Below are 24,570 nucleotides of genomic sequence, written 5' to 3'. Positions count from 1 at the left end.
AAAATGGCCAAAGTGTTGATCATATAAGAACATATTGCAAGGGCCCCTTTTACTGGGGTAAAGTCCTAAGACCAGAAGGCACCAGATCTCAGTGCATCTACCTAGGCTGAATATGACCCCCTGTGCCAAGAGAGTCGCACTCAATAGTTAAGAATCTCTGGGAAGCACAGAATGCATACGAGAAATGACAACGCCTTACCATTTTTTAAAAAAAATTCCAGGTAAAGCAGAAATATGGAAACACAAAGAGTAGAGAATGAAGCCAGATTCGCACCAGGCCTACTGCTGGTTTTCAGAGATCACACCCCTATGGGTGCAGCTTTTTTAATGGTCAACAGTAAGTCAATACTGGAGCTGCCTGGGGCTGGAGCAGGAACTCAGCCCCACACGGGCACTCAGGGCAGCTCCCGGCCGACCCACTCCAAACGCCCTCCTTCACGCGTGCTGCCCGTCACGGGCTGAGGGCTTCGTGTTCTTGTGTGCTCAGGACGGCGGAAAGGGGTGTGCATTCCCACTCCTCCATCTTTTCGTACCTGACAACAAGACTATTTACGAACCCGAGATCCCGGTAAATTCTAGCCACCACCAGTTCTGCATTTTATCCTACGTCAGGTTTTGCCCTGAGGCAGATAAATCAGCTTTGGGACAGCCTGTGATCTGGGTACCCTGTGGGCCACAGATTGTAGACTTGGGATCATTTGTGAGAGAGAAGCTCGCCCACGTCACTGTAGGTAAACTGGTCCACGGAGCATGCCCAAATTTTTAGTTTTAATTTCAAGGTGACTGGGAGGTTTTAAAAGCCATATATCAAAACTCCTCTTTCATTTAGGGTACTGTAGCACCAAAATGCAATGCTGTCCTTTATTGGTTGTATATCTCTGGAGAAGTAAGTGTCCTATTTATATTTATATAAAAAGGTAGCTGGCACACCCAAGATGTGTCAAAGATATTGGCAAAAATTATATATACAAAATATATACATATATATTTATCTATATGCAGACACAACAAATGTGTACATTCATGCACACATGTAGGAACATATGTGCACATATATAGTGCATGCAGTCTATCTGCGTACTTTTACTGCAAACGTCTGTCTTTTTATAAATAATGCCAGTTAAAACATCCTTCCTTCCTATTATATTCTGAGTTGTAATTTGATTTTCTTTAAAATAAACACAATAGTGTTCATTATCTTTTCCTTTTTGGAAAGTGTTTTTGGGCCACAGTCAGTGGTACTCAGGACTTACTCCTGCTTCTGCACTTGAGGACCACCTCTGGTAGGCTCGGGGAACCACATGAGGTGCTGGGATTGAACCTGGGGAGGTCACATGCAATGCAAGTGCCCTACCCATTGTACTATCTCTCCAGCCCCTCATTATCCTTTTTCAAAGGGTTCAAAGATGGCTCAAAAACTCATCATATTCCTTGCATCCAGGAAACCAGAATTCAGTCTCTGGCACCAATACACAATAATTCCCCGCCCACCTGGTGTGTGTTGGGGGAAGTGACTGTCCCCAAAGCAAAAAAACAAACAAACAAAAGTATTCCCATACTATATTTTACAGATGATACAGAAATTGGAGTGTTCATAAAACGATTCAGAGAGACAATCATGTATACTATCCATGAATGTAATGTATGAATCATTGACTGTGGTATGCTAACACAGGGAATTATTAGTAATTAATTGCTTAGTCGTTTTGAATTTATTTTCTGGATAACTTACCACAAAGAGGCGCCGATTACTAACAGAGATCAGAATACCATATCCAGTATCCACAAGGATTTAAAAATTTAGAAAGTTTATTGTTTCCTGTTCTGGAAGACACTTACATTTATCCAAGAGCATTATAATTAACTGGTACTTGAAGATCCTTTTTTTTTTCTTCAAGTTTTTAAAATATGGGTAGTGGGGTTGGGGCCACACCCTGTTGTACTTGGAGCTTACTCCTGGCTCTCTGCTCAGGGCTCATTCCTGCAGTGCTCAAGGGACTACATACAAGCGCCTTGCCCACTGTATTATCTCTCTGGCCCATGATATGTGAAAGTCTGAATGAATCCTCATTATATATCAAGTCATGGGCATGACAGCATTTATGGGACTTTTGTACACTTGGACATGTGACAAGTGCAAATGCTTGTCACACGTACGACTTCCTATCCAAGTATACAATCTCTATCATCTCTAGAAATTAATCTAAACAGACGCAATTTATTAAAGGAAGGATCCTGGCTATATACAAGTGCCTCGGCTCAGTTCAAATCCATCGGAACAGTAAAGTAAAATAAATGCGATCTCATGTCACGAAAACGGGCAGAAGCTGAAGGACTTGAGTTACGAGAAGGACATTCTGCGAACAAAGAGTGTGACGCCAGCCCGCCATGCGTGGCGTGTAAGCGTGCCGGGTGGGTCCAGCTGCGCTCTCGTTCCTGCCGACTGTCTCTGGAAGACGCCGGCAGAGGTGTGTCCTGGCTTCCCGCAGACGACTGTGTTTGTTGTTTAGGTCAAAGCCACTTGAGGCCCAAGGAAGCAGGAACAATAATCCTTCCAGTGTGGGCCATTTGCCCTGGTTTGCGGTGCTGTACTGTGTTCTGAGTGCTGTTAGGGATGAACAGACACCTCACACGCCACCCCTCACCCCTGTTTTCACTTGTCTGCATCCTCCAAAGGGGCGTCACTGGGACCCTTCTCCTCACTGTCTCCAGAAGCAGAGCGGGCGTATCTAAGAGGGAAGTACATATTTCTCCGCAAGTGTGGGCAGGAAAGGGAGTCTCTGAGCTGGACGGGTGCTGCTGGCAACCTTCCCCTGTGGGCCCATGCCCGCTCCTAATTCTGGGTCTTCCTCATTCTTGTCTCTGCCAGCCCTGAACATCAACAAAGATGACAGCTTCTCCGGCCCCACATTCTCTTCCAGAGTCCTCCTTCCTCCTCTTCTGTCTTCAGAGCAAGACTAGAGGGTGCTTCTGCCCCAACTGAGTCTGCTATTTCCGTGCCAGGCCCGGAAGTCTACTCCTCCAAATTCCTACTTCTCTTCTGGATCAGCCTTTCCAGGCCGGTGGGAGGTTTTAAGCTGGAAAACCCACTTTCTCCAGCTCCATCCTGACAAGCTCTGTCTCTGCAGCATGGGTGAGGAGTGGTGTTATCTGCTTCTCAAAGCTCTTTGGATATGGGTAAGGTGGAGGCACCCTTTGTCTCTTTTCCTGTGTGTATAATCCCAGGGCATCCGCGTAGGTGCCTTAGCAAGCAATCTAGAAGCTGGTGACTCCCAAGTTTGCATCTAACTCAGAACTCTGCCCCAAGATACAGATACTTATATGCAGTCACTTTCCAAAATTTCACTTGGATATCTCAAGTGCATGAGATGTCTCAGATACCCATATCTCAAAACAAGTTTTTAAATTTATTTTTTAAAATTGAATCACTGTGAGATACGGTTACAAGCTCTCATGTTTGAATGGAGGGATGGGTACAATGATCATGTACCCATCCCTCCACCAGTGCACATTCCCCACCACCAATGTCGCCAGTACACACCCCCTCTCTTGCCCTCCCCCTGCCTCGATGGAAATTTACCCCATATTCTCTCCCTACTTTTGGGCATTATGGTCAAAGCCAGTTTTTAAATTTTCTTTCAGTCATTCCTCTTTTTCAGCTGTCCTTGTCAAAGGGCAAGAAAATGTTTCTGGTTGCTTCAACCAAGTTCTTGAATTTATTTTGATTTGTACATTTTCCCCTCACATTTCTATTTAGTCTCTAACATTATATGCAAAATATTTATCCCCTCCTCCATTACTAATTCTTTTAACTTGCATTTCTTGCCTAAGTTATCATGAGAAAATCCTGACTTTTCTCTATGATTTCAAACTTCACTTCCTTGGAATCTGGTTTTGTATAATCTCTGGGATAACCCCTTGGATAGAATCACTGAGCATGCATTAGCTCTGACATATCACTGCAATGGGTTCCCTTCCAGTCAAAGTAAAAACTAAAGTCTTTAAAACTATGGTTTCAGAAATGCTTCTTAGTGGTCCCACAGTACTTAACTAATGTCATTTTTTAGAACTTCCTTATCATTCTCCTCTTTCCAATCTTTAGCTATGCTAGAAAATATAGCTCTTGGCCCTGATTTAAACTCCCTCTGCCAAGAATGTTAATTCTCACATAAAAGCCTACAAAAGTTCTTCCTCACCATCATTTTTAAGAAGTGATCTTTTTGAGCCACTTCATGAAGCAGAATCACCGCATACCTATACTTTTCCTGTGTTCTTGTCCTTCACAGAGCACATCAACATATGATGTATATCTTTATACAAATCTGCCTATTTTATTACTGTCGTGTCTAAATCATGAAGGCAAGAACCAGTATTCCATGCAGTAGCGCGTACAGAGCCAAGCATACATGATAAAGTCAGTCAGTCTTGCAGTCTTTCCCACATTCAGAGTTCAACTCTTCTTAGCCCATCGAGTTATCGCGCTGCCTGTTTAGCTCCCAACGTCGTCTCCTTTGCCCTCCTGAATAAAAGTGTTGCACATCTCTTCATTAAGTAGTATGGTAGTGCTGATGCTAAGTTTTTCTTCTAAACAACGGCCACGTATTCTGCGACCTTTTCCCTCAAAGACACAGACGCTACCTACAGAAGGGGCTTATCAGAGGCTCAGCAGCCCCGAGTCTTGTTCTTTCTCCAACTGTCCCTAGCAGGTCCCTTGACAAACGTTGCAGTTTAGCTGTAAGCAATGCTGGTGTTGAAGTAAAGCCAAGACAGGAGACGCTGACACTCCACAGAGCTTAGTTGACGTGAGGGAAGTGTGTGTTTCCAGGACAACCGCTGACCAAGCTGCATGCGTGCACACCGTGGCAATGTGTGATATCCAGCACTCAGAGGCAATGGCCGAGTCAGGCCCTGCAGTGGGAGGTGTCGTGCGAGTAACCGAAGACATCCAAAGTGAGAATGGGGAAGCCTACGCATGTTTCGGGTGAATGGATCACTAATTAATAAGCAAACGTCTCAATTGTTCTATAAAGTCAGCTGGGAGCTGCTTCCCCCGAGAGAGAATCTCACGGGTGTGATTGCTGCAGAGAAGAGATCAAACTCCAACTTCACATCTCTCTCCACTGAGTTTTATCCCCTTGACTCGAGCCATCATCCTTGATTTAATGACTATTACAAAAGTTTAGGAACTTTCTAAAGGAGAATAAAAAACCTAAAAGGAAGGCCAAAGCTGTCATCGGGGTCCCGATAGGCCAATTAATGAAAAGCAATTCACATTAAAGTATGTGCGGGTTCAATAAAAATGTATTGAACTTTAAAGTTAATGGAGCAAAAATTAAGATCAGAGCTTCCATTTCTTGATAAAAACAGTTTCCTAAGTCATTTAATTAATGCTTTATCCTAGGGGGAAAAATTAGTCCTAGTATTATAGAAGCAAGAGATTTACCAAATTAAACACAGGGAGAAAAAAAAAAGCACTAAATTCCTAAAAGGCTTTGTCTTGGTATAACTTCTTTGGAATTAAAGAAAGAGTTTACATAGATGTGTGATTTTTAAATATTATATATAACCCTAGTACTGATGGACAGGAGCGATAGCACAGTGGGTAGGGCGTTTGCCTTGCACATGGCCGACCCGGGTTCGATTCCTCTGTCCCTCTCGGACAGCCCGGCAAGCTGTTACTGGTGCCTGCTCGAGCAAATCGATGAACAACAGGACGACAGTGCGTCAGTGCTGCAATCTTAGTACAAATTTTCTGAGGAGAGCTTTCCTTTTTATTAGAACACACAACTAAAACTCTACTAAACATTATGGTTTAAATATTTTCTGACACTAAAAACTATTTTCTGGGGTGCTGTCAATATTCAAACACTTCCTTAAGGAGTAGAGTTATAGAGATAGTTGAAATAGAACCCCTGTCCTTAACGAACTGATACGGTACTTGTGGAGGGAGGAACTGGGTGATGATTACGATATAATTATATGACATGATAATATGGATGATACTTCTAATAAAAGTGATTTAGTGAGTGACTTAAAATCACTGGAGGGTTTTATGTGGGAAAATAAGCTGCACGCCACAAAATTTTAAATAAGAATGCCAACTTCAAGCTTCATGGCTTACTACAAGGAAGGCTTGCTTCTCACTAAAGCAACGTGTTATACCGTTCTGAAGAGCTGGATTGAGAACCCTCCGTGTTGGCCGTTACGAAGCTTGACATCTGTACACCACAAGACCACTTCGGCTGCACAGAGATGAGCACTGGAGATGCTCCGACATACACGCACTGGACTGTGCTCTGTCCCCAGGTCGAAATCTGTGTTGAACTCTCAATCCCGAATGCAACTGCAACCGGAAACAGGGTCTATTCACAGGCTGTTACGTTCGAATGAGGTTACAGGAGGGATCTCTTATTCAATAAGAGATCCTTTTTTTTTTTTCTTTTTTGGGTCACACCCAGTGATGCTCAGGGGTTACTCCTGGCTCTGCACTCAGGAATTAGTCCTGGTGGTGCTTCAGGGACCACATGGGATGCCAGGGATTAGAGCTCAGGTTGGCTGCGTGCAAGGCAAATGCCCTACCCGCTGCACTATCGCTCTGGCTCAATAAGAGACCTTATATCTTGAGACCTGTGTTAGAAGGGACACCTTAGAGCTTGCTTCCCTTCCCTCTGTCCTCTGTGAGAAGGCAGCTCTTTCCGAATCCCCAGAGGGCCAAATCAGCTGACACCTCAATCCTGAACTTCTCAGCCTCTGGACCCGCGAGAAATAAATGCCTTTTGCTTAAGTCCCCCAGTTGACAGTGTTTTTTCAGAGCTGCTGTTGTTGAATCATAAAAGACATATGAGCATGCAGACACAGAAGCAAGCGTATGATTTCTTAATAACCCACGGTCCATAGCATTGTCCTACAAGGGAGTAGGACAATATGGGATGAGGGGAGGGGGTCTGTCTCTGCCACAGCCATCTCTCTTTCAATCAGCAAAGATTCCTTTTCTTTCTTCTTTCCCCTAAGCCGTCACCACTTCCTTAAGGGAGATAAATAAAAAACCAGTTCATGCAACCATGGATTCTGATTCAAAGGCCTGAATCTGCAGGTGATGTGTGATGTCCATAGTTGCAGAGACAATGTCCCATGGTGCCACAAGAAGGAGCCACACCAGAATTCGTTTGCCTTTTCCTACTCCTACCCAATGAAGAGTAGGACTGGAGCAATAGCACATCGGGTCGGGAGTTTGCCTTGCATGCGGCTGACTTGAATTCATTCATCCATCCCTCTCGGAAATCCCAGCAAGCTACCGAGAGTATCCCAGCTGCATGACAGAGCCTGGCAAGCTATCCATGGTGTATTCGATATGCCAAAACCAGTAACAAAAAGTCTCACAATGGAGACGTTACTGGTGCCCGCTCGAGCAAATCCATGAACAATGGGATGACAGTGAGACAGTGCTACCCAGTGAAGAATGGGTCCTGAGGAAGCTTAGGGCTCAGCCCTCTTTGAACAAAGAAGGAAGTGACTTAGGGAAGATGGGACAGGCCGCTAAATTCAAAGGACAGCGGGGCTTATCCCTGACCTCTTTCTGCTCCTTCAGAGAATCTTCTCCACTGTTGTCCTCTCTACCCTGTCCGAGGACGATTCTTCGTTCCCTTCTGTCCCTTGGCTGTATCCCAGCTGGATATTGGGAAAATGTTGCCCTTGAAACTTGATGTTTGTCAACCCACTCTGCCCTGCAAATTGTACCTTAATGTCCTATAAATAGGTCATTGCATTTTAAAACTAGGGATCGCCCCCACAATAAAACTTTGTGCAAACTAGTCCTGTGTGTATTCTAGTTGATGGTGTGACCAAGGGCAATGTGCGCTATTTTTAGGGTATGTTTTTTAAGACACTCTTCTCCTAGGTGTGGTAAATATTTGCTTCCACACACCTTTTGGATTTAATGGCGCTACCTTAACTTTGTCAAGTTTATAGAAGCACCATGCAATCAATTCCTCACCGTAGGCTATTTTATCTAATTAAAAGATTACATTGGGCAACCGGCTCCTTAAGCAGCCTTTTACCTGGCCACACCTTAATCAGCTGAGGGGGTTAGTAAACAGGTGAGATACACATAATCTTCTCTTTGTCCTGAGGCTCTTAACTTTTAAATCTTCTTTCTGGTTCTTCCAAAACAGCACAACTGTCCTTTGCAGTTTTGTAAGATTGTGAAGTTTTAAAATCTCTGATGCTTTGCCTTGCAAATTCTCCATGTTTCCCTCACGCAAGCTCCTTGTCCGGAACGCTTTGACAGCTGACAGACACTGTCCACGTTTTGTTTTCCAACTCCGAGCTGCTGCTGAGAAACAGAAGGAGACGCACTCTCCTTTCCAGGCTGAAGCCCTCGCCGCAAAGCCAGGACACAAACACGGCCATCGCTGAGCAGGAATGAAGCGAGAACTGAGATGCGTCCCGGGCCGGGAGGAACGACGCAGAGACAGGAAGAGGGTCCACACCTGCCTGTCTGCACAGTGAACAAGGATGCACTTTAAAGAGGAGGACCGGACAGTCCCTGCCCCTACTAGTTCCTTCCAGATTCACCTTTTGATGGCTCTGGCTATCACGGACAAATTGGCTCTGTGCCTCGGTGGGAAAATACTCACCTCTCTAAGGGGCAGTTTCCTGGAAGTCAGAGCCCCTTCCCCTGTCAGGATGTGGGTCCTGGGTCCTAAGAAATACAGACCTAGATCCTAAACCCTACAACTGCATTTGCCCTAAGCTTAATGAGTTAGGATTTAGTTTTCCAGTGAACTTATGACTACTTAAAAGAGAAAAGAGAGTATTTGTCACAATAAGGTGTGTGTGTGTGTGTGTGTGTGTGTGTGTGTGTTGGGAATGGGATGGGAGGAAATTTCTTTTCTCTGTTCTGATGCTTATTCTCAAAGGGAAAATTTCAACCTTTTAAAATTTATATTTGTTCTTACATTCTGGACTCCTGAGCTATTTGACTGGCCTACCGAATTATCACATTTTCCCAGGAGGCACTCTTGAGCCCACGTCTCTCCGGGTTTACACTATTTCTCAGTTCTTACGTCCTTGATCTTTTATCCAGTCACCCTTTCATTGCTACTGAGCTTAAGGCTATTTGTTTCTGCATGACTCCTATTACTAACATCCACCAGGATCAAAAAAATGTAGTCTTAAATAGCAAAGGAAATCTCAGGGGCTTCAATACAACAGAAATTTCTCACTCATGCTAGTCTTCTTGGGTTCTGGGTACCGATCCTGGACAACCAGCATAAAATGTACTTCAAAAACCCAGATGCGTTTGTCATTTTTCCTTTGGCGTCTTTGTTGGAACTCTTCATTATTCCCCCCGACCGTACTGGATTCTCAGAAGTATAAAGGAGCAGATATATATATTTCAGGAACATCGTTTGTTTTCTAGATCATAAGACAACAAAGTCAAGTTGGCGGTGGGCAGGAAAGATTTACAAGGGAGACAGCTGCAACCAGAACCCTAAGAAAGGAATTAAAATTATTCAGGCAAAGGTGAAAGGGCCTTTGCCACCTGGACCATGTGTAGATGTCTTTGTTAGTTACTTTCAGCTGCTAGACTTGCAGTAAGAAGCAGGAAGGAGGCAGAGAGTTTGTAAGAAATGCAGAGAATGCTAAGAGGGAGCAGAGATTTTTAGACCATATCAAAAAATTACTGCATCTTTATCTTCTAGGCAGCAGGAAAGTCAACACAGATGGGAACTTCACCTTGTGTGATCTCTTACTACCGAACACCCTAACAAGGCTCAGAGTTTCATAAAAACAGGGTGGGTAGCCACATGCGTTAGAACACAGGCTACGGCAACTCCTAGGTCTTTTTCACAGTGGTGAGAATTTCTTTGTGAGCACTCCAGCTTCATGAGTTAGTGGCCTTCTAATAGCCCCAATTCGTAATATCAGCACCTTTGGGATACATTTCAACATGCGGCGCTGTGAAGACAGGCTCATTTGGAGATCAGCATCACAGCACTGTTCCCTCACCCCCAGGCACGAGAAGAGGCAATGGCGTGAGCCTTGCAGCTCAGGCGTCAGGGACTTCTTCCCCATTGTTGTCGTCTTTCTAAGCCTATTTCTTTCTGAACCATGAAAGCTTGTTTAATGTATTTTCTTCTCTGACTGTCTTCATCGCTCATGGGAAAATATAATGAAATCATACGCTTCAAAACATTACAGGCCTTGGAAAATTTCCCCATGTCACCCAAACACCAGCCATGATTAAATTCAGTAAACACCCATTTTTACACACCCACCATGAGCATACAGGACAATAGAGGGGTTCACAGCCCACCCCTTACTCCGAAGAAACTAATATTCTTTTATTAAAAAAACAAAACAGTCGGTGAGGAATTTGTACAATGATAGGCCGAGTGTAATTACAGAACAGGGACTATTTCAGCAAATACTTTGATTTGATTTCAGCAAATATATACAAAGGGGCTCTGGGGAAGGGGTCATTTCTGTCTGACTCAGTGTCTGAGACGATGTAGGAAATATTTAAAAGGAATTTTCAAAGGGACTTAATGTGCCACTCCAGATGATTTTGTGATTTTGGTTCAAATATATATATATATGTATATATATATGTGTGTGTGTATATATATAATGTATATTCACTCTTTGTCATATAAATAGTGTCTCTCAGGCATGAAGGGAACAGCAGAGGAACCCAGGTGTGCGGGACCCGGGGCTGAGATCTCCAAGCCTGTTCGGACTGGGACTGGGCCTTCTCCATCCAGACCCCCCGTTTTCCAGTAGCTTGGCAGCCACACTCTCAAACTGCCCCCGGCGCCATGTAATCCCACCAACGGCCAACATCCAGAGACTACGAAACCAAGCTCCTGGAAGCGACATTGTTCTCCCTCTTGGAGAACCTGACAAGCCACCAAGAGTCTATGCCCGCACGGGAGTGCCTTGCAAGCTCCCCATGGTGTATTCATATCCCAAATACAGTAACAGATATATGCATACCTCTCAGAGAGCCCGGCAAGCTACCGAGAGTATCCTGCCTGCATGGCAGAGCCTGGCAAGTTCCCCGTGGCGTATTTGATATGCCCAAAACAGTAATGATAGGTCTCATTTCCTTGACCCTGAAAGAGCCTCCAATCGTTGGGAAAGAAGAGTAAGAAGAGGCTGCTAAAAACTCAGAGCTGAGTGTAATAGAGACGTTACTGGTGCCCGCTTGAGTAAAACGATGAACAATGGGAAGACAGTGATACAGTGATACAGTCATATAAATATATATGTATATATATGTATATATATGTATATATTTGTTTGTTTGTTTGTTTTGACCATTCTTCTCCCCAGTGCTGGGGATTAAACAAACCTGAAGTCCCAGGCATACAGACATGCATGGTTCAGGTGTTTGAATGGTTTTGGAAACCACATGATTCTGACACATGAAAGGCAAGAATCCCAGTAGCAAGCCAGAAGGAATGCAGTGTGGAGTGATTACTTCGTAAGTAGCCCTTGTCCTGTCAAACTCACCAACCCATGACCATATTTTAGTTTTTATTTAACCAACTGAATAGACTCTCACTTAAAAATTAATTTTTTCATATACGTTTTTAATGACAATAGTTTTCTATGGAAAAATTGGTACTGTGCCTTTAACTAATCTATTTCTTTTTGTGGGGGACAAAAATGTAAAAACTATCACAAGAAAAAATATAGGGAGAAAATCAAAGTAACTGCTGATTTTGCATTTATGAGATTAGTTTCTTTCCTTCTTGTTGACTAAATTCTAGATAAAGATTGTGACTTCATCAGTGTCTTTATGTTACAGACTCACAGCATTTTATATACAAGTGATGATGATGGAAATTGATTCAATGTATGCATTTAAAACTAGACCTTGATATTTCACCAAATTAAAAATATTTACTTAGAGCCTTTTTATAGCATCAGCAAAAGAGCAAAGAAAAAATACATTGCATGCGGTGTAGAAAATAGAAATTGTGTCAAAAGCAGCTGCTTTGAATATTTTATTTATTCTTGTATTTTCTCTCAATATTTTGTGTGCTTAGATTTTAACCATTTATTATTCAATTACAGCTTCTTAATCATTTGAATTTTTCAAAAATTGTAAGTTTACAAAATTAAATAATGTGGATGATGATAAATAAAAACAGATCAGAAGAGGTACAAAATGTTTAAAAAAAGTGTTTTTTTTGGGGGCTGGAGTGATAGCACAGTGGGTAGGGCGTTTGTTTGCCTTGCACGCAGCTGACCCGGGTTCAAATCCCAGCATCCCATATGGTCCCCTGAGCACTGCCAGGGGTGATTCCTGAGTGCATGAACCAGGAGTGACCCCTATGCATTGCTAGGTGTGACCCAAAAAGAAAAAAAAAGTGTTTTTTCATCATAAAGAGTTTTTCTGACATCTCAGCTTCACGTAGCAGTTCAGAGGGAAACCGTTCCTCTGGGCATTTAGTATTCCTGAATACATTATTGGAATATTTGGAAATTAATTTTATTTTTGGCACATAAGAAATTAGATTATGAGAAATAAACATAGAATAAAAATATATCCCAACACTTCCACCTTTCCAGCTTAATTGGGAGATCTTTATATTGCTTTCTGCAATGGATGACCTAGAGGAGAATTCCACCGATGGAGAATGAAGTTTCCCTTCTCATCACATCCCTGTTTCTAATCTTTTTGCTATATGTCATTTTCGGTGATGTGAGATATCTCATTGATTTGGTTTGCATTTCTCTACTCATAAGTGACTCTGAACACTTTTTCAAATGCCTCCTGTACATCTGAACATCTTCGCTGAAGACCTGCTCATCTGTTGATCTCTTCTCCCCAATTTGGATGGAAGTAGTGGATTTTTTAGCTTTTGAATTTTATGAGTGCTTTATAAATCTTGGGTATTAGCCCTTTATTAGATGTAGTTCATGCAAATATTTTTCCCATTCAGTAAAGTATTTTTTTAAAAAAAATTTCGTTTGAGTTTCTTTTCCCAGGCAAAAGATCCAATCAATTCATTATAAAAATCTCAAGGTGGATAAAGAAGGAACATGCCTCAAAATAGTAATGGTTGGTCTGCTCTTCCAAGACTCTCTTCTCTGTTCAATCTCTCTCTCTTTCTCTTTCTCACTCTCTCCTTTTTCCATTCTTGAACACATATTTCAAGAACACGTCTCTCTCTCTTCTCACATTTTAATTTTATTTTGAGCTGGAATGGGCATATCAGATAGTACTCAGGATTTACTCCTGACTCTGTGCTCAGGAATAATTTTTATCAGGCTCAGAGTAAAATATTGAGTTGGCAGATATCAAACCCGGGTTGGCTACATGCAAGGCGCTTCTGAACTATCTCTCTGGCCCTACACTTCACATTTTCCTAAGTAAGTTTTGTTCAATAGAAGCTATCTTGCTTTATTACTGAAACAAGTAAACAGAAGTAGTAATGGTCATTTACAATGAACCTACAGTAAATATCATACTCAGCAGTGAAAAACTGAGCCTTTCCCCTGAGATCAGACACAAGGTAAGGATATCCACATTCTCCACTTTTATTTAATATTGTTTTGGAAAATCTTGGCACAGCAATTAGACAAGAAAAGTACATCAAAGGGATTCAAACTTAAAGAGAAGAAGAAAAAACTACCATTATTTGAAGATGACATGAAAATATACATGGAAAACTCTAAGGAATCCACCACAAAGCTCCTAGAAACAATAAACCAATACAGCAAGGCGATGGTCTACAAAATTAACAAATGAAACCCGAAAGCATTTCTGTATAAAAATAATGAACTAGACCAAGGAAGAACTATAAAAGACTACCCTATCCAGAATTGCATCCCTCCCAAAAGTATAGAGAGAATATGGGGGGAATTGTCTGCTTTAGAGGTAGGGAGAGGGGTGGAGTGTGGGGGCATACGGGGGACATTGGTGGTGGAGAATGTGCACTGGTGGAGGGATGGGTGTTCAATTATTGTATGAATGAAACTCAAACATGAAAGCTTTGTCACTGCATCTCACGGTGATTCAATAAAAATTTAAAACAATTGCACCCCAAAACATCTAATACCTAGAAATCAACTGAACAAAGAAGGTGAAGGACTTATATAGAAAAAAGTAGAGTGCTATGGAAAGAGACAGAGAAGGAAATGGGAAAAATATTCCAGAAGTGGAATAATTAATATTGTCGAAATGACTCTCTTACCCAAAACTTTACATGGATTCAACGCAACCCCTGTCAAAATCCCAAAGTCAATCTTCAAGGACTTGAACAAAGTCTGATGAAATTTCCATGGAACCATAAGATTCCCCAAATATCCAAAGCAACTCGGAGAAAAAAAAAAGATGAGTAGTATTTCATGCCTGATCGCTGAATTCTACTATGATGTTATTGTAATCAGAACAGTGGGCACTGAAATAAGGATAGATTCACAGGCTGATGGAACAGATATGATACTTCATAGACAAATTCTAAAATTTATGGATAGTTTATTTAGACAAAGGAACTAAGTAAATTAAATGCAGCAAGCTAAGTCTTATCAACAAATGGTGCTGGGAAAACTGGAACACTATGCATGTTAAAAAAATGAAGCTAGAATTGTATCTCACACCAGTCACAAAAGTAAACTCAAAAAGGATTAAAGACATCAAGATTAAACCATAATCTATAAAATACATTAAAAAAAAAAACCAGAAGCAAACCCTCCAGAAAACAGATCTTAGAATAGTCTTCAATGATTTAACACCAGAGGCAAAGATAACCAAAACAAAATAAAACAAACTAGGGCTCTAGAAATTGAGCTTTCATGTGACCCAGCAATGCTGCTCTTGGAATATCCCCTAGTGACCCCAAAGCACACAGCAGAAAAGCCATCTGTACCTTATGTTCATCGCAGCATTACTCACAATAGCCAGAATCTGGAAACCACCCAAGTGCCCAAGAACAGAGAAGTGGGTAAAGAAACTATGGGACATCGACACAACGGAACACTACACAGCTGTTAGGAAAAATGAAGTCATGAAGTTTGTTTATACATGGATGGCCATGGAGAGCATCATGCTGAGTGAAATGAGTCAGAGGGAGAGGGACAGACATAGAATGATTGCGCTCATTTGTGGGATATAAAAACAAAACAAACTAACAACACAGTGTATAAATAATACTGAAAGCTATATAAACAAGAGCTGGGGGGACTGGTTTATGGTAGGAAGCTTGCCACAGAGTGGGAGGGAAGAGCAGCCAGGGCGAAGAAGGGACCACTGTGACAATGATAACTGGAAATGATTCTTCTGGACAAGAAGTAGGTGCTGAAAGGAGGCAAAGGGATAGACATGATACCTTTTTAGTAACAGTATTGTCTAAAAGGAGAGATAGAGAGTGAGAGAGAGAGTGTGTGTGTGAGAGAGAGAGAGAGAAAGTGAGTAAGGGAGCAGGGTGTGGGGAAGTGGCAGGAGGGAAGCCGGGGACGTTGGCAGTGGGAAATGTGCACTGGTAAAGGGATGGGTGTGAAACATGACTGAAACTCAATCGTGAACAACTTGGTGACTGTGTATCTCATGGTTATTCAATAAAATACATATGTATATATAAAACACAAAACCAAAATGGGACTGTCTCATATTAGAAAGCGTTTGGTTGAATTGTATTTTTTGATATTTTTGATATATATATCAAAATATGCAAATATATAAAAGCAAATATATATATAAAAACCAAATGCTTTATATATATATATATATATATATATATATATATATATATATATTTGCTTTTTAGGTCACACCCAGTGATGCACAGGGGTTACTCCTGGCTCTGCACTCAGGAATTATCCCTGGCCGTGCTCAGGAGACCCTATGGGATGCTAGGAATTGAACCCAGGTGGGCCGCGTGCAAGGCAAACGCCTTACCCTCTGTGCTATTGCTCCAGCCCCTATATTTCAGAATTTTTAACTTATAAAATATTCTGGAGGTAAGGTGTTTAGTGGAAGCTTTCAAGAACAAGGTGTCTTGGTCTGAAAATCTCAGCCTTTTGGCTTCAGAGTCGAGTCGAAGTCATCCCTCCTAGTGAGAGAGGTTCTATCTCCCCCCAACAGACCCCAGCTCCCCTTAAATAGCATGACTATCCTGGGCCCACTTCCTGCTTGCTTCAGAAATCACTGCCATGTAAGTGTTCCATAGGCAGCCTATGAAGTTGCTTTTGCCTTGGCTCTCTGGTGCTGTTTGGTTGTTCAGCTGAGGAAAAACCCAAGAAGGGGGTTCCCTGCTCCCCACGACGCGTCCATAACTCCCCACAACAGTGCAAAGCCGTCAGCTCCACTGGCTTTCCCTGAGACCTGGTTTACAACATGTAAGTTGTGTTTGATGGTTCCGACCCTTAAAGAAAATTTTTTTCTCCAGACTTCTAAATAGAAGCAATATCATCAGAGACAAGGCGCTTGTTGGTCTTTTGACATTCAATATTGTGCTGAATAGGGAAATTATGTTTTGAACAAAAAAAATTCATAAAAAAAATTAGGGTCTCACTTAAATTTTCTGGTGCAGGACTCTGAACTTCTCCTGATTTTTGCTTACAATATTTATGAGATGATACGAAGTGAAAATGCCACATCAGCAGTTGAAAAAATAGTTTTGTCTTTCACAAGATAAAATTGCACATTATCAAGAAGATACGGACTTCCTCCAACTGTCTGGATAGCTTTAAGTTTTTTGTGTATAGAAAATGAGCTGGCGAGGCAAATAGGTTGTTTTTGCCTCTTAAGATGCAAACAGACAATTGCGATGGCGAGAGAGCAATTGCTCTCCGCCGACATGAGGCTGTGAATTCATCTCCCTGCCCCGTCTCTCTGGGGGAGAAGCCCACAGAAAGCTTCCGGTGTCATCCTCAGTTGGGTGTATTCACTCTGAGGCTGATGGATGAGGAGCAGGAGGACTTCCTAGGGATACAGAATCATCTAGACCCACTGCTGTTGCTTATTTTGGTATTGCAGCAGCACAGTAGAATTTCTCTAAGCATTTTTGAAGTATGAAAATAGAGGAAACTACGATTAATGATTAGAGTTCTCGATATCTCCACTTTAATTACTCTCTAGAAAATACACATATAGCCATATAAGTAAGTATCTGTGCTAACCTCTCATATACCTTATGTAGAAAATGTATATCTTCAGCTCCATAAGATTGGCTAAGCCAGCGCTGTCCTTTAAATTGTCCCTTTCTCATCACCCTCACCCCCACCCAACTTCTCTGCATCAAGTTTGAATTATACTTTCTGCCCTTGGCTCCCGTCAACAGGCGGGAGAATGTCTGGAATTATAAACAGATGCATATTGGTCCATATCCAATTACTTAAGGGCAAAGGAGACCCACAATTTGGAGAAGGAAATAATTACCCATGAATAGTACACATAAAGACATACGGATGCCCTTCAATCATGAAGATAGAAAGATAGAGAGTGAATGAGAGCGACAGGAATACTAAAAGTCCTCTCTTAAACTAGAAACATCGAAATCATATTCTAATGCTTACAGCCATGAGGTCAAACGTGCTCTATGCACCATGAGAGGGTGTATGGAATGATATTGCTTTCCTTGAAAGCAATTTGCTATACTGTAAAGAATCTCAAAAACATGCATCCCCTTTTACCCAGTAATTCTTTAAGAGATTCTGCTATGAAAATAATCAGAGATTTGCACATTTTTCAACAGATGGTCAATGTGTCTTTTGTTCTAACGGTTCATTTAGAAAACACTTTAATGTTGAATTAATGATCATATGCTCAGATACCACACAGTCCTTAGACTCTTGATTTAAAAGGGCTTAGAAATGAGTTCCACACATACTACTAAGGAAAAAAATACAGGATCAGCATCTTCATATTAATTCAAAATGTTTATGAAAAAAGTGTACCAAACCAGAGCAGTTTATCTAAAGATGGAGAAATTAGGGGTGATCTTAAGCTATTGTTTCCAACTTAGCGTTCAAATGCTTGTGTTCACTTTTAATCACATAATGTGATGTAAATAAATCTCAAGACTGAAAGAAAATAGAGATTCACAGAGAAAATGTAAAGCTATGTAAAAAACCCTTTCAGGTTAAAAAGAATCAGGTTTCCAACCCACCTACACCCACATGGGAATAAAAATCTGACAGTGAAGAAAAGTTCCAAGGTTCCATCCAGAGAGTGTGTGAGGCTCCTCCCATTTGCCCTTTTGTCCAGAAACTGTTGATTGTATAAAGGCTCAAATGCTCATTACTAATGTTCCAAACAGCATAAGAATACAAAATAAGAATAAAATAAGAAATCCGCTCCTACTGCCCCCCTCCCCATATTTCCTTCATATTAAAAACATTCGGGTATAGTTTGCGTATAATACCAAAACAAATATCAGGATAGAGGACATTTTCACCACCCGGCAAGGTTCCTTCATGGCCCCATGCAAGAGGTCTCACCCTGTCCCAAACCACTCCCAGTGAACTCTAGATTCGCCCATTGTCATTGTTAATTCGTCTTGACCTTGGGTGAATTTTCTACAAACGGAGCTGTAGAGGTCTCTTTGAAGAGCATGTCAGTGATTCACCCTTGGTGACTGACATTGGTAGGTAGTCCGAAGATTATTTTCTCATAGCTATGTAACAATTCGTCTCTCCACTCACGTATTGAGGTGATGTAGGCGGGCAGGCCGATAGGGAAGGCCCCTCCCCAGGCGACCGCAGTAAATTTCCTGGGAAGCAAGAGCTCTGAAGTTGCAGAGGCCAGTCTTGCAAAAAAACAGGAACTAAGCCTGAAAAGACCCTCACCCGGCACCAGCAACCGGACCCCGATGAAACTGGAGCCCTCCCTACAAAGGAAATTCTTTGAAGACCTTCAGACCTCCCCCTTAATCTGGTTAACTTCAGTGGTTCAGTCCAGAGAAGACTTCAGAACAGTCCAGACCAAGAGATCCCCGAGAAAAGGCCACCTTGAATAAAGGAAGGGCGCACATATGCGGCCCAAGCCCATGTGCTGCTGTGCCCACTGGCTGAGCACATGTGTCACCCGAGCACATGTGTCACCCGCACCTCCCCTCTTGAGATGTGGACTTTCATGCTTTCCTGTCTAATGCTGGGGTGTGTGTAGGCGTCCCTCTGCCCTTGGGGAAGCCCAGGTTCTCTCTTGAGCACAAGACTCTCCATTTTCTCCCACTTTCTGCCCCCCCTCCATCCCCCTTCAAAACCTCCAATTAAAAACTGTGTAATTTCACTGCTTGTCTACTCCTGAAATTCCTTTCTGCGAGGCGAGACAAAAATCCAGTCACCCTGGGTCGAGGGTGGCAGAGGAGGATGGGGAGCAAGTGACCCTCTTTCTCCTCCCCGCTTCACATGAGCCACCCTTGGGGCCCACCTACATCAAAGGGTTATTTGAAGAGTTTCCTGTTTCTATTATGGAAAAGATGCTTTATTTCTCCACGTAAACACATTTATACATTATTTTCAGTGGTTGTGGGTATATATATAGCAGTTAAATTTTCTGTCACATAGTGGTACATACAGAAATGCCCAACCATCTTTTGAAATGCTACCACATGTTCCTTTTGTTTATTCACAAGAGTCAAATCCCTATTGTAGTGTAGGTTAGGGTTACAGTGCGTGACACAGGGCTGGAATACTCAGTACCACTTTCCACATCGCACTCCTTCTCCCATTCCCACCAGCTTGATCCTACTCCTGTCCATATGGTTTACTCAGCATTTTCTGTTTTCCTTTTCTTCCCTGTCTTTTATTTTCTGGTACGGAGGGGGGTGATAAAAGAAGTCTGACTATGGTTTTAATCTATATTTCCTCAGGACTAATTATGGTAAGCTCCACTCTCTTCATATGCAGATGCTGTAATCACCATCTGGCTTGAGTTTGGGATGAAGACTTCCTGAGGGAACTGGGGTAAGGCAGGGATGAGAGTGTGGGGTCTCGTGAAGGGATTTTTCTGTCTTATCATCTACAAGCGTGTTTTCTACTATAAAATGCCCAATTTTCTATTAAGGGACTATTTGTCTTCTATTTTTAGGTGATAAGAATTTGCTAGGATTATAATACATGTATATACATTTTTTTTTGCTGGAGCAATAGCACAGTGGGTAGGGTGTTTGCCTTGCATGCAGCCGATCCGGGTTTGGTTTCTCCCCTCTTGGAGAGCCCAGCAAGCCTCCAAGAGTATCCTGCCCGCACCTCAGAGCCTGGCAAGCTACCCATGGTGTATTCAATATGCTTAAAACAGTAACAACAAGTCTCACAATGGAGATGTTACTGATGCCCGCTCGAGCAAATTGATGCGCAAAGGGATGATAGTGATACAGTGATATAGTGATATACATTTTTAAAGACACATGTTATGGTTTCACCTTCTGTGGTTTGCTTTCTTAGTTTCCTTTGACATATTTTTTAAAAAGCAGATATAAACAGTTAAGACACCTTTGTCTCTTTCACAGCTATAAAATGCCTACTGGATCTTGAACTATTGCAGCCAAGTATCAAATAAAAGGTTTAAGAAAACAGCTTTACTTTTCTCACGGTTTCGGAGGATAGAGGTCCAAAGCCAAGATGCCACCGCGGTGGGATTCTGGGAGGTGTCCCTCCCTTCCTGGCTTGCTGATGGACCAGCTCTCTGGAAATCTCTTCTTATAGAGCACTAATACCTCTCCAAGAGCATAAGAGTTCACACTCTCACGTTCCTGAGCTCTTTGAGCTCTCAGAAGGCACTCATCCCCAGATGCCCAAGGAGGCGGTTAGAGCACGTGAACGGGGTGAGACAACCACTCAGCCTTCGGTGGAGAGGGAGAGGAGGTTCACTTTGCTCTCAGTGGTATCCAGCTCTCCCATCACCACTTCTATCCTGAGTGGATTTCCTCGGCGTGCGTTTTAGCCTTACTGGTACGTGCTTATTTGTGACTCTTCACTCTTTTCTAGTGCTCATTAGATCTTTCCTTATGGGAAGGCTGCACTATCTGGCGACTGTAGCTTTAGAGCAAGCTGCACAGTGGAAATCCATCAAATGCGTTCTCATCAAAATTCTTTTAGCTATTTTAGGTCCTCTGCAATTCTAAGTACATGTTACAATCAATTTTTGTCTTTTATTGAAGAAAAATGAGTTGAGTTCTTTATTGGGATTGCATTGAAACTTTATGCTAATTCAGAAGGGATTTTCATCTAAGCAATACATAGTCTTTCGATTTATGAACATGGTGTATATCTCCATATATTTTGGCCTTCTTTATTTCTGTCATTCATATTTTGTGATTTAAATGTGTAGGGATAACCCATATTTGGTTAAATCAACCTATATGCATTTCATATTTTTTATGACATTATTGAGAGGTATTTAATTTCTCTTCCTTTTAATTATCCATTGCTATCAGACAAAAATACATTTTCGGGAAAGATTTATCATCTATGTTACCATTTCACTAAATACACTTTAGTTTCAGTAGCTTTCTGTTGTTTATTCCCTTAGATATTTCTTGAAATGTTTTAGAGTATAGAAAATATCCATTTTCATTTGATTCATATCAAATATCATTGCTTTACAATTTGATTTCCCACCAGCTTTCATAATACTGAAGCATAAACACATTCCATGACTTGTGCATGGTAAATTAGAGAGTTCAATGAAGTAGGCACCTACTAACCCATAGAAGCATCAGCTGGTAGGAAGAGCCACTCAGCACTGTCCTTATCTGCACTCCAATGTCTTGTTTCACTGGTCCATTTGCTCCTGGCCCCAGATTCATGACTCATGACAGTTAGACCAATTTCTATTTCTAGACACTGAGTTCATAATGATGGCTTCAGCATAGGAAATTAAGTGCTTACTTTTTTTTTTTTTTGCTGGGTTTATCTTTACTATGTTCCCAGTGTCTCTGGTAAAAAATATATGGTAAGTGTTCTTTAGGAAGACAGTTTTTCATATCTAAGTAGAAGCATCTTCCAGAAACTAGAAAATGACAAATTGTATGATTTCTTAAAGTAGGTAAATAAGATCTTACATGCCCATTATGTGACAATTACTGTTTCTTGCTGGTTTATAGTCTCTAATTCAGCTTCTCCAAACACAGTAAAAAATACAGATCACTATTCTCCTAATATGGAGAAGAAAACCAAAAGCCAGAGAGGTAAAATGGCCCAGGCTAAATTATTCATAAGCTACAGAGCTGTGGTCTAAATCTAGCTTTCTAAATCCCAGGGTACATAGGAGTCTGAGTGTGATTTTTTTTTAATATACAAAGGCATATTTTTTTAAGTTATACCTGCAAACAATGACCTTCTAAATCAACAAAATTGAACAAAAGCAAAACAGAAATACCTCTTGGATAATAGACTATATCTATTTTGATCTTATTATTTTCTTTCCACATATCTTAAAATGATTAAAATAATATAAGACCAATTATTATTTACTATTGAATAGTCCAAGTTTTACATTGAGTTGTTGGACACTTTCGTTGACAATGTTCAACTTTAAAATCTGGGATGTCTAGGGTATTACCCTAAAAGAGTTTGAGGCATAAGAAACTGGCAAAAACTACTTGGATACTATAAATTGAGTGGAAATTTTGTGTAAGTATATATAAAATATTATAGTTATTTAAATTCCTGCACATCCACCTTGGAAATGAGGGAAGAGCCTAAATAAATTTATCTATATTAAAAAATAATGAAAGCCAATTAAAAGGGTGGGGCTGAGCTGCCAGCTGAAGAAAAATGAATCATCGCCCATTTCATAAATATGTACAAACTTTCAATTCAAGTAAAAAAGTATCATCCATTTTAGTTCAGTAATCTCTAGACTACAATTCCCTTTTTCACAACCATACAATTTAAAATGTATGCATGTTTAAAAATGTTCTTTTTTATGAGAATTTTTAGGTTCATATAATTGTTCCACATGTGATGTACACTGTCGGTGATCAGGTAGACAGAAATTTTGTGAGTTGTAAACACGAAGTAAATATGGCACTGGGGGTCTCTAAGAAATCTGCATGTCAGAAACCAGAATGTTACTCCATTGCAAAAGGGCTTCCACCTTTCAAACTTACTTTAGCTCAGGGGTTTTAAAAACGATCTTCTTAAAACTTTAAAATACATATGATTTTCCATAGATAGCTATCACTATAATCTGACTTCTAACGAGCATTTGCCAATTTGATGAGAGTTATGAGATTAAAGTTGTGCTATCAAGTATAACGAAACCTCATAATAATTACATCGTGAGATGACAAATTCATATGGAGAATGTGATCATTTAGGTCTTTCTGTGAGAACTGACACAGGAGACAACACGGGTGTGGAACCCAAGACCTAAGTCTAATCTTGGCTTGACAATATCCTAGAGGTCTCAATGTCAAGATATTTAGTGTTGGAAGTTCATGGTTAAACTCTATCTGTGAATAATTATTGTAAAACCAGCATTCATTTCAGACATTTCTGGATTCCAAGCATATGCTGTGATCAAGAAAACCAATATTTTTGCCTTGACCTGCTAACTTTAAAATCTGAGTTATGCTTTTTGTAAATTATTAACTTCCATTTCTTCAGTCGTTTAGAGTGAATATTGTATACTTCACTAATGGTATTAAAATTAAATACACAGTTTAATAAATATTGAATTGATGATCTCAAACCTAAAAAGTTTTATTTAAACAATTTTATGGAAAACTACAAAATTGTTTACTCATGAAAACCTCACAAAATATGCCGTTAAGAATATCCTAAGTGTTATTGGTATCCTACTGCGTAAGAATACACCCAAATAAAGTACTGCAATAAAATGGGAACATAAGTCGTATAATTAAAAACACTTTCGAACCTAGAGTGATGCCAATGTATGAAATTATTTCGAATAAGGTAACCGAAAATTCATAAATTAACATCACTTGATTCAAGTTATCGGCAAGTGCCTAACATAATTGCGTGAGTGATGAACGCTCCCCCTCATGGGTGCCCAGATGCCCTGGGATGCAGGGGCAGGGGGACCCCGTCACAGACCTCCCACCCTTGCCTTGGCTACAGCCCAAACACTTACCTTCCCGACTCAAAGGTGAACCACGTAGAGTCCCGCCCGTATCTCCGCAGGGAGCTGAGGGGCCACATGACCAGTTTGACCTTGGCATTGTGGATATCCCAGAGATAGATATTCTCGTGAGTGATCTGCATGGTGCATTCCCCATAAATATCCAGATTTGGTGTCGGCATCAGATACACATTGAATCGTTCTGCAGAGGTAAAGGATGGAGAAAGGTCAGTGAAAAGGGGAGGATGCTTAGGTAGTGCCGGGAGACTTTAGTACTGGAGCTTCACAAAGGGTTGCAGTTCCCTGTAGTGACCTTCACATTCACCGAGAAGCAGGACCTTGTCAGTGTTCCCCTTTCTTCTCAGTCACTCCTCTCCCCCTGTCACATTCACTTATTCTTAATCCTTAATCCATTCTTTCCCTGATCTACAACCTCTGCTGCACGCATTCTCCAGGGTAAGAATGAAGTGCTTAAACTCTGAAACATAGAACCTGAAGCTAACGGGGTCAAGAGCCCCAGTGGT

At 41.3% G+C, this 24,570-nt stretch overlaps 1 protein-coding gene across 1 annotated transcript in view; it reads right to left on the bottom strand.

Annotated features, from left to right (window-relative positions):
- DOK6 (docking protein 6) overlaps positions 1 to 24,570 on the bottom strand; it is a 435,375-nt gene that overhangs the window by 134,925 nt on the left and 275,880 nt on the right. The window contains exon 5 of the mRNA XM_055129136.1: positions 24,059 to 24,248. Within this exon, the coding sequence (XP_054985111.1) occupies positions 24,059 to 24,248 (190 nt within the window). The remainder of the gene's footprint in view (positions 1 to 24,058; positions 24,249 to 24,570) is intronic.

Source organism: Sorex araneus, chromosome 2 (assembly GCF_027595985.1).
Source record: "Sorex araneus isolate mSorAra2 chromosome 2, mSorAra2.pri, whole genome shotgun sequence".
In the NCBI taxonomy this organism is placed as follows: domain Eukaryota; kingdom Metazoa; phylum Chordata; class Mammalia; order Eulipotyphla; family Soricidae; genus Sorex; species Sorex araneus.
The sequence above is the reverse complement of the archived record's forward strand: the minus strand, read 5'-3'. Positions and strand labels throughout refer to the sequence as shown.